Here is a 16097-nt window from a genome sequence, read left to right on the forward strand (position 1 = left end):
ATAATTTCATGTTGCAATCACTGGAAGAACAGCACACATCACTATCTGAAGAACTAAATATTACATTGAAAAATCGCACAGAAGAAAGGCATATCGAAATAGAAAATGTCTTATGGTATTTACATAATTGTAATGACTTTGAAAATGAAAATGAAAAAGAAGAAAAGAAAATAACCAATTCAAATCTGATCAAGTTTATAGCAAATTTTCTTAAGAAGATTTTTTTTACCCACAAGCCTATACACATTTAAAAGAATTCGGTTCAGTTATCGAAGATTATGATGATACTAATGTCGATAGTGAAAAGGAACTATCTCTTGAACAAAAATTAGAATTAGCGGTAAATAAAAAAAATGTTAACGAACCAAAATGCAATAAAGAAATCAGCTATATCCAAAACCATCCGATGAGAAATCGATTTATTTGAAGGTGAGGGATTTAGAGGTAAATACTTAGAAAAAGTATATCGCGCATTAAGAATAGTACCACCAACAGGCATAGATGCCGAAAGAGTGTTTTCGACAGCTGGTAATTTTTGCACAAAATTACTTTAAAATTACTTTCTTTTTTTTTACTTGACAATGGAATTGATTCATTATGTTTTTTAGATCACTTTTCAAAAATTTGCAATAGTACCACAGACTGAATAGTGATATTTACAGTTTTTTGTGATTTAAATAAATAAAATGCTCCTTTACTTTTTTGGGATTCTTTATATAGTGTTATAATTTATAGGTTACAAGTTATTTTTTGAGATATTTACACTCTCTAATAAAACTGGCAAATTAAACAAAGAACACCTGTGTTTTCGTTCTTTTTCCAAAATTTCTAATACCGGTTTTAAAACCGGTATCCCGGTATTAAGATCTAAAAAATACCGAATACCGGTATTGAAATTTTGGTCCGGTATTACAATCCCTAGTCAGATGGCAACTATCAAATATAAACAGACCATTATGTTAGTTTCAAACTTCTTGAACATTTTTATAATTGCATTGAATCAAAGGCTTTGCTTAGCAAATTTATGAAGCAGCATCATATTATTAGAAATATTCTGGAGATGGTTAACCGCGTCACTAAAAAGATCATTAAGTCAGAGAAAAGAAGATATAAAAGAAATCAAGGATAGCGGAAAATTTAATCGAACGAAAAAAACAGGTTTAACCATCGCCAGATAAACAATCGTAAGGATTTGCCTATGGAAGTACATGTTCATATTTTAGAAAACAATTATTTTATAAAACTAGTCTTTGTATTATACTAAGACATAAAAAAATTACCATTTAAATGATATCAAGTTCATTATCGTACAATTCTTCGCTAAATTTTAATAATTTTATTATTTAAATTTGATACACTATCTGTAAGTATCAAATTGTTGTTTAATGCTGTGATGGAATGTAAATTCCTCCATCAAAACATTCAACACCGTGTTTTGATTAATCATCAACTCCGAAGTAGGATTTTAGATTTCCACTTTATTTTGTAATATATTCTTCAATTTGCAGTACATTTATTTATTCAATTAAATTCATATTTTTCAGTGGTATTAAATAATAAAGTGAAATATTTTTTAAATATATTCCACATTATATATTTAATTGTATAAGAAAATCAATAATTTGGGGGAAGAAGTCTTTCGTCAGAGGTGGCTAATATGTAGAAAAGTCTTGAAGACACTTACTTATAACTAGTGCTGCAGATAAGTAAGTGTGGCACAGGATAATCCACGTCATACTCAGAAACCGAATTCCATGAAGGCAAGGAAGCTGCCCTTCGGAATTATCAGTATTCAGTAATTTTTCGCCATTAGTAAAAATGCAGAAGCAATTTAAAAACGGCTTCAATTTTTCTAACCAGTCTGAAAAAAAAAGAAAGAAAATTCGTTTTTCTTCAACAATAAACTGTTAATAACTTAAAAATAAGGAAAAATTTATTTTTTCAGCTCAAATCAAGATGAGAAAAATCGTTCTTTGTATCTAATTTCGGATGTAAAAAAATGATGAATAACTATTTTTAAGATTACGAATGTGGTGGAAAACAGAATAAATGCATTCACTCAAAGTATTAACTCAAATTTTTGAATAATCAGTCTCTAATGTAGTTTTAGTTTTATGATATATGAAACAAATAATTATTAATAAGTAAAAAGGATCAAATGAAAAATTATGCAAATTTTCAAATAAAATTCTATTTCTGCATTAAAATATAGAAAATAATTTTGTCATTGATTTAAAAACCAAATTAGAATAACAAAAGCATTAAATGCTAATAAAGAAATTTTCAATAAATTTGAATTTTTATCATCTTTACAGCATATATTTAATTTTTAAGGAGTATTTAGGAATTTTTTAAATATTCTTTTATGAAATACTTCTCTTATAATGCAAGTCCACGCAATTCGTCCTCTTGCGCAAGCGGAAAATCTCAGCTGTTTTTTCATTTGAAAAATGAGAATTATAAACAGCAAAATTTTTATTGTATCCTATTGTCAGCAAAGAATGGGAATCGGATTCAAGAAACAGTAGAGAAAATTCATTTGGCGAGCCAAACGATAACAATAGACACACTAGAAAATGGAGGAAGTAAGATGTGATGAAAATTTAACACAAGGTAGTTTTCACAAATTATGAGCGAGTTAATATTTTGTTCGTGTCGTCCTCGCTCATTTTTTTGTTATATGGTTTATCATGAAGGATTAACATTCCATTTTAAAAACCTAATGGTGTTGCAGGTAATTTGGTTTTCTTTCTATGCTTTCTTTTAATGGTGTGCAGTAATTTGCTTTTCTTTCTTTGCTTTCTTTTAATGGTGTGTAGTAATTTGCTTTTCTTTCTTTGCTTTCTTCTAATTGTGCGCAGGTAATTTGCTTTTCTTTCTTTGCTTTCTTCTAATTGTGCGTAGGTACTTATTTTTGCTTGTACTTGCCTCACTTTTTTTTTTGTTATATGGTTTATCATGAAGGATTAACATTCCATTCTGAAAACCTAATAATGTTGCAGGTAATTTGCTTTTCTTTCTTTGCTTTCTTCTAATGGTGTGCAGTAATTTGCTTTTCCTTCTTTGCTTTCTTTTAATGGTGCGCAAGTTATTTGCTTTTCTTTCTTTGCTTTCTTCTAATTTTGCGCAGGTAATTTGCTTTTCTTTCTTCTTTCTTCTAATAGTGTGCAAGTAATTTGCTTCTGAGGATGAACCAACATTTAAAAATAGTTTTATTAAATAATTATTTATAGAATGAGCTTATTGTTTGAAATCACTTTATTTTTCGTAATTAAATCACAGATAATTTTATGAATTATATGTACTTTATATTTATGTGAGTTATCAATCTAACAAAAGAAATATATCATTCTAAAAAAAATTAAGTCTAATTAATCTAATAATAATATTTACCAGAAAAAATAAAAGTAAATACATATTTTATTAAGGTTTCTTTGATAGTGTAATAAAAATCAGTCATTTACCTGGCAATGTGATTTGTATCTTGGTGCCAGTATCCTGAACCGTATTTTTTACTTCTCCGTTGGTGGTAAGTTCAATAGACGTGTGTGATGCGTCACTAGATTCTGCAGGAGCATTTGCATTTGTGTAGTATTCAAACGCAGTTATTGAACTTCCTAACACGGCCAGAAAAATAATTAGAGCTAAAATTAATCTGAAAAGATAATGTAATTCATTTTGAGCACAACAGAGTTAATATTAGTAAAAGATGAAAAGTATATTAAAAAAATAAAAGATATTTCTTTTAGAAAAAAAGGTATAAAGCTTTTTGGGAAATATCAAATATATTCATGTTTTTTTTTCTGTAAAAGTTTCCTTTAAAAATTTTCAAATAAAAAACAGCTTCATTTTTTTTTACAGCTATATTATTTTGTTAACTTTTCTAGTTCCTAGTCGAAAAGGAAACACGTTTTATTCGTCAGATCGTTAGATCAAGTTCTCTTTATCACCTTCAGCTTTTACATTTAACTAATAATAAAACTTCCTCGGCAATAAGAAATCTTTGTGTTCAATACATTAAATAAACCAGAATGTGTGGTTTCCCCAAAACTTTCTCGTATACTCTCTAATAAAGGTGTTATCCCCTTTCACTTGCATAAAATTATGGACCTTAAGACAGCCCGCAAATGTCTTACCATGGCTAGGAAACCTTTTCCTAGTATTTTTATGAGGGAATAACACACATTTTTTTTCTAATTGGTCGTTTTGACTGAACTCCTTTTTGTTTTATGAATTATTATTGTAACTTTCTTAATTCGTTGCTAGGTGCACTGTCACATGTCTCGACATTTTCACTTTACTATATAAATTTATTCATTACTTCCCTAGCTGTACAAGGCCTAGTTTCGATATGAAATAGTTTAAAAGGACTTTACGGTAATTCTGTATATATATATATATATATATATATATATATATATATATATATATATATATATATATATATATATTCAAAAGTATTAAAATCAAGTTAATAGAAAAATCAAATAAACCAATTTTAAAAAAAAAATCCAGCCTGAAGACTTTTTCAAGGGTCACCCTCTGGCAGGGATTCGAAAAAAGGGATTTTTTCTGTGAGGGAATGCAGACAAAAAGTCTAATAATGATTCCTTCCAGGGTATCCGAAAATCCCCTGAAATTAGGCCTAAGAGATATACCATTTTAACAGCAAGGACAATACAAAACAACAAATTAGCAGAAAATAACCACAAATAAGTAAAAAACAATAACAAAATATCAATAAACACTAAAAGCACTTAAACCATTAAAGAAAAACAAAAAGGAAAGGACATACCACCACCAGCAAGGACATTTTAAGCTATTGATTGTGATTCCCGCTTTTTAAAAACACAAAGCTAACGTATTAAAGGTAAATAATAATTGTAGTCTCCCAGCGCCATCTATTGAGTGATCTAATATGCAAGTAAAGTTCTATTTAATTTTAGGTAAAGGATTAATCCCAAATCATATTTTGTTTAATCAAAAAGTTGATATCACAGTAGTTTATTGGAAATTCATTATTAATTAAATTTTTTATGAGGTTATTTGATGCTTCAATATAGGAATTTTTATTATTGCAAACCCTTTTGATCTTGTTAAATTGTGAAAAAATTAGATTTTTGAAAATTTTAGAGTTTAGATTGGAATGATAATTACAAAGTTTTGTTATTTTAAAGTTGAGTAAAGTAATATATAAAATCTTCTATAATTTTCTATTATATATTTCTATAATATATTTTTCTATAATTTTAGATAAGGAAAAATGGCAAATCTTGGATGGAAAGGACAACTTTTTGAATATCCTACTTCTTATTCTGGATAAAACAAATCAGATTAAACAGAAGAAATAATTTTGAATAATATGAAAATAATTACGCTACAATAACAGCTCCAGCAGTAAGTTTTCTTGAAGTAGATTTGCACGTTATGGTGGCATTACCAAAAAACGATCCGAAATTCATGAAAGAACCTGAAAAAGAATTTATTTTGATAAAAAAAATTGTAGAATTCCAAAAACATTTCTACTGCACAGGTTCAAGTGACAGAAAAAATAGCAAAATCTATTTCAACAAGTAATTTTTTAAAGAATATTGAATAGAGGCTAGCTGCTAGTTGAAGCGCGTGTACAAGGAAAAGATATTCATTTTATTAATTTGACATCGATGCTCACTGACGAAGCATTTATAAAAAAAAAATTCTTTTACAGGAATTTTTATATTAATAATTCGAAATTAGATTCATTATCAAAGGTTCAAACTTGATAGCATCAATTAATTAATTAGTTTAATATTTCAATTTCTATTTATCTCGTGAATGTATAACAGCTGGCCCTAATGTTCGATCTCTGTAGCCATTAACAGAGTTTGTTCAGAAACTGCATTCCAAGTACTCTATCAATCTTCCTAATATGATGTTTGTGAATAATGTTTTATAGTAAGCACTTCTCAGAAGAACCACTTATCGCTGATGGTGTAAGAAAACAATTCAATTTTTTTTATTCATTCAAATATCTTGTATTTCGCCTCAATGAATCATTTGAATTCTTTCATTTCTATACCAAAAGTTGTTCTTGAAGTATAATTTATCACTTTTTTTTATTTCTTCCAATGAATTGTAAATTCGTCGTGATACGCCAAATAGCATTTGACAAACATTGGAATTAACGACAAATATATAATAATTAAAAAGTAACCAATGACAAACATTGTAACTAATGGAAATATTTCAATTAATGACAAGCATCTTAGCTAATGGCAAACATTGCAAATAATGACAAACATATAATAACTAAAGAGTAATTAATGTCAAATATCGTAATTAATGGCAAACATTGCAATAATGACAAACATATAATAACTAAAGAGTAACTAATGTCATTTCATTTCTGATTCTGCCAGCGGTTCGGGTTTACCTAATGACATGGTCCTCACTTTGTGACCGAAAGATAACAAACTTGAAATCTGATTCTACTAATGGTATATCATATACATGAGACTTTTGAATTTCTAAGTTTCTATATCAAAAGCTGTTCGTGAAGTATATTCTATCCCTCTTTTAAGCTCTTCCCACGAATTCTAAATTCCATTCTTTGAATTCTTCCATTTGACAAACTCTAGAATTAATGAGAAATATATAATAACTAAAGAATAACTAGTGATAAATATTGTGACTAATAGCAAACATTGCAAATAATGATAAACACATAATAATTAAAGAGTCACTAATGACAAACATATAACTAAATAGTCACTAACGACAAATATATAATTAAAGAGTCATTAACGACAAATACTATATTATAACTAGAGAGTAACTACTGACAAATAGGTACTATATTGTTACAGGATTTCTCTCCTCGGGTTCGCTTGATAGTGTAGTGTATGGTGTGAGAACACAATCAGCAGGCCTCAGTAGAAAACCATGACGTTTATTTACACGAAGACATTAACACAAAGAGGACAAGTACACAGACGACAAATATTTACAGCAGACACGAATACAGGAAAGCACACAGTAGCACACTACAGACGACAGTAGCCCACAAGTAGTAATCGTCCACTGCACACGAAGCGGCTAGACAGAATCCAGCAGGAGAGGGGATGCTCGGAGCTTCGCTCTACGGTCTCTCCAAACGGCTGAACTTCTCGCTGTCTCTTCTCGCTTTAACTGCCGACTCACTACTTCTCACAACTGCTTACTACACAAAAGATACGACGCTGCTTCCACAGTAGGCAACAGGATTTGGCACACAGCAGTTCAGCACTCGCTCCACGCAACTTTGGCACTCCACTGTTAATTCGATTATCTCTTGAAGACTCATAGACTCATTACTTGTTGGGGAGTTCGACTAGAATTCACGATGACGGCCCACAACGACTCCTACAGCTTGAGAGTGCCGGCCTTTTATAGTTCCCGGGTTGCGGGTCTAGAAACTTCTAGACCAATCAGGCGTATCTCAGTTCCTAATGGTCGGATCGACAAAATTATCGAAGTTTCAAGCATTATCCATTTTGTCTCCAAAGTCGCCAAGCTCTAGGATCACTAGCTCAGCATCCAGCAGCATCTAATACGAATGATTGTAAATCAGTCTTTCTTATGATGACAGTATTCGTGCTGGGAAGCAAAATTACAGGTTTGTAACAATATTATAACTAGAGATTAACTACTGACAAATATATAATAACTAAAGAGTAACTAATGACAAATATATAATAACTAAAGAGTAACTAATGAAAAATATATGATAACTAAAGACAAACTAATATCAAACATACAATAACTAGAGACAAACAGGTGATAACCAAAGGGTCTCTAATGGCAAACATTTTAATAAGTCATTTCCGAATATGCTAGTTTTCCGAGGTAAGATCTCCTTAAGGTTACAGGATTGAACCCGATTTCATTAAAGATCCGTCATATACGTGAGCTCGGTATACACCTTTGTGTCAAATGCAATTCGGCTGGTGTAGTACAAAAATTTAGAATGCCAGCTGAAGTATAAACCTCGTCCCCTGAACGAGACTCAAATTTGTGAAATGTGCTCATTTTTACATTTGCGCTGTTTCAAAATGGGAGATTAATGTTTCTAAATTACACAGATTTTGTGATCACCGATTTCACGTGCTAAATATATCCCACCGAGAGGCACCTCAGATATGAGGATGGGAAGCTTCCGGTATTATGGTTGGTTCTCGCAACCGGTGGGTACAGAAATGGTAGAGGTCGGCTACCTCCTACCGATGACTGGTTATACTATTCACAGAAGGGTTATACCGTGGCCGGTGATGGCCCTTAAGACTCAACCTTAGCTCCCGATAGTGTCTGGGTCAATCAGATAAATCCGAATGCCTTAGTGGCGGGTCGGAGTGACCGGTTATGGTTGTGTACTAAATATTTTTTTGTACACTACACGCTTCTAAAGTTTCGTTCTTCTTTTCTAACCAGCTTTTTCAAAGCCGTGTGGAAATTAAATGGAAAATTAAGTTTTGGATAGCATATGTATCGCATTTCCATTATAATGGAACGGGAACAAGATCAATGTTAAAAGATCATATCCGTTGCAACAGTTTTCATACTAAAAATGGTAAGGTTTATAAAAAAAAAAAAAAAAAAAAAAACTTTGCCATCTAAATCCAAAAATGTTTTTGAAAGGAATTAAAGACTCTTACTTACCAGCTGAGTTTAAAATCTCTGGTGCATCACTTTTCTGGTTCTTCTTTGTATTACAAGAATCTGGCAGGCAGGCTGCCAAAGACAAAGGCAATGACTAAAAGAAATTAAAATCATTATTTAGATTATAAAAAAATAATTCTAGAGAAGACAAAGGCAATGACTGAAAGAAAATAAACTAATTTATGAAACAAAAATTAAAATCATTATTTAGATTGGAAAAAAAGTAATTCTAAAAAAGACTAAGGAAAGACTAAGGAAATGACTGAAAGAAAATGAACCAATTTATGAAACAGAATTTATAATTATTATTTAGATTGCAAGAAAGTAATTCTAGAGAGGACAAAGGCAAGGACTGAAAAAAAAAATAATAAGCCAGTTTAGGAAACATAAATTAACCCTTTCTAAGGCCGCGGGAAGTATGCTTCCTACCAAATTTATCAATCTTTGTATGAAATTATGTAGGTTGGCATAGGTTCTGACAAATGTTTTTAGAAAGACATAAACTTGGATACTGCAGTTCTTTATCTCACACAGAATGATGTGTCTTGGTTTGTCACTTAATTATTAATTAACCAAATAAATTAATCAATCAAATTAAATGTATCTAATAAGCTAAATGAATCCCTTTTCTTATTCTAATTTCAAGCCTAAAAATATTTTAACATAATATGACTAGAAAAAAAATGGCCCTTTAAAGGGTTAAAATCATTATTTAGATTGGAAAGAAAGTAATTTTATAGAAAGACAAAGCCAATGACTGAAAGAAAATAAATCAATTTATGAAACATAAATTAAAATCATTATAATCATTGCAAAAAGTGCATTCAAGAGAAGATTACCACATTTCCCAATATTAAAGGAACTTGAAGGGTACAGTATCTTCCATGAAAATTCCCAACAGTGATATTCTCTTGATTGCCTTTGGCAGGAGCATAAATTCCAACGCATTCGTCATAGTCTCCAAGCCATCTCAGATTCCCCAATAAAATTCCACTCTCAGGTTTTCCATAAGAATCCAGCACTGAAAAATTCAGAGTAAAAAATTGCTCAATCTCATTTTTCTTCACCTATCTACGTAATTTGGGAAAATTAGAGTTGGTACTTGCAAATTAATGCAACAAATTGTTTTGTTTGACTGAACATATTGTTTAATATAGAATATTGTTTTGTTTGACTGGATACATTATTTTATATAAAATATTGCTTTATTTGACTGAATACATTGTTTTATATAGAATATTGTTTTGTTTGACTGAACATATTGTTTAATATAGAATATTGTTTTGTTTGACTGAACATATTGTTTAATATAAAAAATTGTTTTGTTTGACTGAATACATTGTTTAATATAGAATATTATTTTCTTTAACTGAACATATTGTTTAATATAGAATATTGTTTTGTTTGACTGAATACATTGTTTAATATAGAATATTGTTTTGTTTGACTGAACATATTGTTTAATATAGAATATTGTTTTGTTTGACTGAACATATTGTTTAATATAAAAAATTGTTTTGTTTGACTGAATACATTGTTTAATATAGAATATTATTTTCTTTAACTGAACATATTGTTTAATATAGAATATTGTTTTGTTTGACTGAATACATTGTTTAATATAGAGTATTGTTTTGTTTGACTGAACATATTGTTTAATATAGAATATTGTTTTGTTTGACTGAACATATTGTTTAATATAAAAATTATTTTGTTTGACTGAATACATTGTTTAATATAGAATATTATTTTCTTTAACTGAACATATTGTTTAATATAGAATATTGTTTTGTTTGACTGAATACATTGTTTTATATAGAATATTGTTTTGTTTGACTGAACATATTGTTTAATATAGAATATTGTTTTGTTTGACTGAACATATTGTTTAATATAAAAAATTGTTTTGTTTGACTGAATACATTGTTTAATATAGAATATTATTTTCTTTAACTGAACATATTGTTTAATATAGAATATTGTTTTGTTTGACTGAATACATTGTTTAATATAAAATATTGTTTTCTTTGACTGAGTACATTGTGTAATATAGAATATTGTTTTGTTTGACTGGATACATTGTTTTATATAAAATATTGTTTTGTTTGACTGAATACATTGTTTTATATAGAATATTGTTTTATTTTTATTTAACTTTATTTATTATTTTTATATATTATATTAAAATTTTATATATTTTTTATTTCGTTTTTACTGTAGCCATTCGGCAATATGTGACAAATAATAAGAGAGATTTCTGTGCCACGTATGTTAGGTTTATATATCGCTATATATAAAAATTAGAATTTACATTAAGTTGATAAATTTCTTTTTTGGGGGGGCAGGGGGAGATTTTTTTTTGGACTGATAATAGTTTTTTTTTAATTTCTATGAAAAAGCTCAATAATTTTAAAGCACATGATTAAATATAGGATTATTCTTAATAAATCATAATAATCCGACATATAATATGAACATCATATAGAATCTATATTTGATATAGATGATCTATCAACAAATTTTTGATCCGTCACATTTTTTACAATAACATCCATTTACAACAACCTGAGCATGCATACATCTTTATATCCAACTGTAATCAACAAAATCCAATAATTTTTAAACCATTATTCCAAAGACATTACAACACAAAAATAATTTTTGCAAAGTTTTAGATTTTATTATATTGGCATTTTAATAATATCAATTTAATTACCATGAAATTTTTTCTGAACAAAAGAACCATGCAATTTTTTTTTCATAATTTTTAGCAATGCATTTCATTTTTACATTGAAACTCAAATTTTCTTCAATCTTTTATAAAATATTCATTTACACAATCGTGAAATATTACTTTATATATATTTAAAATATATGGAATTCCATATTTTTATTGAAAACAATAGAGAAACCTGATATTTTTTTATCTCTACTGTTTACCTGAAGAATAAGAAATGAATTTACGGTATTTTTTTTATCTCTGCTATTTGCATGGGAAACAAGAAATGAATTTACGGTATTGCTAAAGATAGCTTTATGATGTCATAGAATTTGTCTCCTTTAGGAAATTTCAAATTCATTTCAATTTCCTTCTATGAGCAGAACAGGTGTAAGGCTATTAAAATTACGCAATTCTTATATTTGTCAAAGCTTGAGTTTTTAAAATTTAACTTTTACATTTCATTATTTCATATTTTTCAAATTTTTACAGTTTATTATTTCACATTTTCCAAATTTTATAGTTCATTATTTCACATTTTTCAAATGTTACTGTTCATTATTTCCATAGCAACATCCGTTACTGTGGAAATAATGAACATCGACTTCACATAACAGAATAATTGAATTTAACCGCAACCAATATTTTCGGTGAATTAGTTAGTCGACACTAAGGCAGCCGTATTTATTAAACATAGATACATTATTCTTTCAATTTATTTTTTTTAATATATTTCTTATAATGAACAATGGATAAAAGGATCGTTCCAAACAAAGCATTTTTTTTTCTTCAAAGTTTACTTATTTATTCAGATGTAAAATAAAATGTAAACTAAAAAAAACACACCCTACATTTAAAATTTTACTGAAAAACAAATTAATGAATGCTAAAATAAAAAAATAAATTGTATTTTTGTTTCAATACAAGAAGATTATCTATAAATTAAGTAAAAAATTAATAAAACATAAATAAAATTAATAAAACATAAATAAAATTAATAAAACATAATTAAAATTAATAAAACATAAAACATAAAAAAATTAAAATAACATAAATAAAACAGAAAAAAAAATCAGTATTGCGAAGAAATTAATCGAGTAAATTTAAATTTTACATATGTTAATCAAATAAGATAAATAAAAAGTTGTGCAAATGACAGTCAAGTCAATAAAATCATTTGTTCAAATATTAAGCAATTAAGTAAAATAAAATATTATCCAACTATCAATGAAATAAAGAAAATCACTTCTATAAATTTGAATTAAGAATCTTTTACAGTTATATCAACTAAGAAACTAAAGTATATATTCGTATGCCATACAAAAAAACAAAATCAAATAGTTATGTAGATATAAATCAAATTATTAAAATGAAATATTTCTAAATATGTTTTTAAAAAATCAAGTAATGAAAGACAATTAATGATTTTTTTAAACTTATATTTAAAAAATCAAGTAAGGATTGGTTGAAACTTTAAGCTAAATTAGTTTTTTTGTGTGCGTATTAATTTATATCAAAATAAAACATTTGTATGAAAGCATATTTAACACAATTAAAACTTTAATACAATGGAAAAAATTTCAATCACAGGAAAATTATTATATGTAAATTATCAAATGATAATACACTTACTTTTCATTGACCAGCCTCCGGGACTAAAAATATTCTCAAAAACATAATCTAAATCTTGTCCACATTTGCTTGATTCAGATTCCGAAAGCACTTCACGTAACATCCGACTGAAAGGAAGCGGCAGAACAAAATTTGGAAGTCCATTTAACAATTTAATATCATCTTCAGACATGTGATCCAATTTTTCTGATTTCCCAACGTAATCCACAGTTTTTTGTATCCAATTCACTAAATCATAACTCTGAGGAGTGTCCATTTCCTCTTCATTTTGACAATACACCGAGGAGTTAAAAATCACGCTTAAAACAAGAAAAACCAAAAAATATTTAAAATTCGAGCACATTTTTATGCTTTTTCAAAATTTTACGCATTTAGTATTAAATAGTCCTTTCAGTGAATATCATAAATTTATGGTCATATTTAAGAGGAGATGCAGGGAGTTGTTTTAGTTATTTCACAAACTATAGTAAATCGTGTAACAATGAGGCGATATTCTTATCTCATGAAATTAAAAACAATGAGCGGGTGGCTTGTCATGTTTTAGAGCGCCAGTTATCATAACCTAAAGCTGATTAAAATTCGTTCAAACGAAGGACTTTTGACTTTAAAATTAGTAAGCAAGGTGAGCTGATTCTGTCTCTTTTGTAACACTAGCCGCCTTTGGCGACCAGCTGCTTCGCCAATCATAATGTTCGTTAAAATTTTAATAATTAAATATTTTATGCAATTCCTACTTTAATAGCTTCTTCATCAAAATATTTTAAAACTTCAAATTTTGATAGCCATATAATTCATTCATAATATTATAAAGGCCTTCAGTCATAACGTAATATGTATCTCTCTAATTTTCTGTTAGCTCCTGTAGAATTTATGCCTTAAATTAAAGTGGAAAGGATTAATCTGCAATTAATATAAAAATATTTTTTACTGAAACAAAGCATTTTTTATGATTTGATTACTGAAAACAGAGTCACTGAGCGTTTAAACTTTATGGGCACTACTTTGAGTCATAATAAAATGGCACGGGAAGGAATCTTGTCACGCCCTTAATATTGTTTTGCCTTATTAGTTAGACAAAATTGACAATCCAGATACTTTTGCTGTAATTCCGTTGCCTTCAGAAAAAAAAAAAAAAAAGAAAGAAATTTTCTCACTTAACATTTTCTCTCATACACACAATTCTTGGTAAAAAAATATATCTGAAAATTAAAATAAAACGTAGAGTCTTTTAAGTATCCTAAAATTTTATGGATTATTTAAAAGATCTTGTTAGATACTCTGTTTTCGTCGAAAGAAACCTAATAAAATATTCATATTGAAATGAAAAACTCTAAAAATAGATCTATGTGGAATTTATCTGAGGGCTCATTCATTTTAGCACCATTTATTATTTTATATTTGTTCTTCAATTGTAATTTATTTTAAACTAGCCGCCTTTGGCGACCAGCCGGTTCGCCAATCTTAAAGTTCGTTAAAATTTTAATAATTAAATATTTTATGCAATTCCTACTTTATTAGCTTCTTCATCAAAATATTTTAAAACTTCAAATTTTGATTGTCATATAATTCATTCATAATATTATAAAGGCCTTCAGTCATAATGTAATATGTATCTCTCTCATTTTCTGTTAGCTCCTGTAGAATTTATGCCTTAAATTAAAGTGGAAAGGATTAATCTGCAATTAATATAATAATATTTTTTTACTGAAACAAAGAATTTTTTTTATAATATGATAACTGAAAACAGGGTCACTGAGCGTTTAAACGTTATGGGCACTAAAGAATATCTTTCTTAATTTATGTAATATCTCAAGAGTTGGTCAACAAAAATTCCTCAGATTCATTATGAGCAGATCGATTCATTAGCAATGTTTCATTTTAAATGCATCAAACACTAAGAAAATAAAACGAATCGTTTAAAATAATTAGTTGAAAACAGGTTAAAAAAACTACTTAAAAACGATGTACTTAAAACTATAAGCATATACAAAAAATATATAACTAACATAAATACAATTTAATTACAAAAACGTACAACTGACCTACAAATAATTTAAATCAAGTCCACATCCGTTGATAATAGTTGTCAACAATCAGAACACAATGCGCATGCGTGAATTTTCATTGCCAGTTACGGTAACGCAAATGCGTGAATTTTTCTACGCCAGTTGGGGTAACTCTATGCAGATTAGAAATTTTTAATTTCCTTTATTCTGTTTTATTTTAATTCAAAAGTACTGCAGAGTGAATCTGAAAGATCGATTAATGAACAATGTTTTATTTTAAATGCATCAAACACTAAGAAAATAAACAGAATCGTTGAAATAATCGGCCAAAAAACATTAAGCCTAGCCTCATTATCGTGGGGGGAAAATCGAAGTCTTGCTCATTTGGCGGTGGGAGAAATGAAAAGATTTTTTGGCGGGAAAGTAAGTGTTTAATTAATAATTAAAATTCTAATTAGAAATTCAGAAAAGTTGACCCCAGGTGCACATTCCCGACCTCTAAAGTATAAATATACATAATTTAGTATCTGTAAGTCAAACGGTTTGGCCTGTAAACACACACACACACATTGAGCTTTATATAAGTATAGATTTTAAATCGCTTTGCATAATATCTAACATTTTCGATGAAAACCAGCTTGAATGATCTACCCAAATTTTCTCATTGGCGAATTATTTGGCAATGAATCCCTGGCGCAAGCGTTAATAGTATCCAAAGAAATCGAATTTGTGTTTTAGACTCAACCGATAGAGAAAAAAAATTGACACAAAACTATACTTGTAATCACGAAATCCCACATAACATTTGCTATATTTAAGTCATTGCGCTTTTGAATTATCGCGTTTGCATGTTTCTGAAAATACAGGCCGACAGTCAGTCAAAACGTAGTTGGATTTGGATCAAAATTTGATAGGTGCCTTCACTCTAGATATTAAATCTATGTGCCAAATTTTATTTATCTAGCCATCTTCGTTTTGTAATTATCCTGTTAACTAATATTCGAATAGTTGGACAGATGGACTTCCTCTTACTAGATATTACTCAAAATCTGATAGAAATCTGCAAA

At 28.4% G+C, this 16097-nt stretch overlaps 1 protein-coding gene across 1 annotated transcript in view; it reads right to left on the bottom strand.

Annotated features, from left to right (window-relative positions):
* The window catches only part of LOC129981152 (O-acyltransferase like protein-like), a 34136-nt gene extending 20644 nt beyond the window's left edge, over positions 1-13492 (bottom strand). The window contains exons 1-6 of the mRNA XM_056091856.1: positions 13025-13492; positions 9513-9694; positions 8674-8767; positions 5377-5470; positions 3465-3655; positions 1685-1861 (exon numbers count right to left, since the gene is read on the bottom strand). Coding sequence (XP_055947831.1) covers positions 1685-1861; positions 3465-3655; positions 5377-5470; positions 8674-8767; positions 9513-9694; positions 13025-13367 — 1081 coding nt within the window. The 5' untranslated portion in view covers positions 13368-13492. The remainder of the gene's footprint in view (positions 1-1684; positions 1862-3464; positions 3656-5376; positions 5471-8673; positions 8768-9512; positions 9695-13024) is intronic.
* Positions 13493-16097: the final 2605 nt, after the last annotated feature.

The sequence above is a fragment of the Argiope bruennichi genome, chromosome 8 (assembly GCF_947563725.1).
Source record: "Argiope bruennichi chromosome 8, qqArgBrue1.1, whole genome shotgun sequence".
NCBI classification, from domain to species: Eukaryota; Metazoa; Arthropoda; class Arachnida; order Araneae; family Araneidae; genus Argiope; species Argiope bruennichi.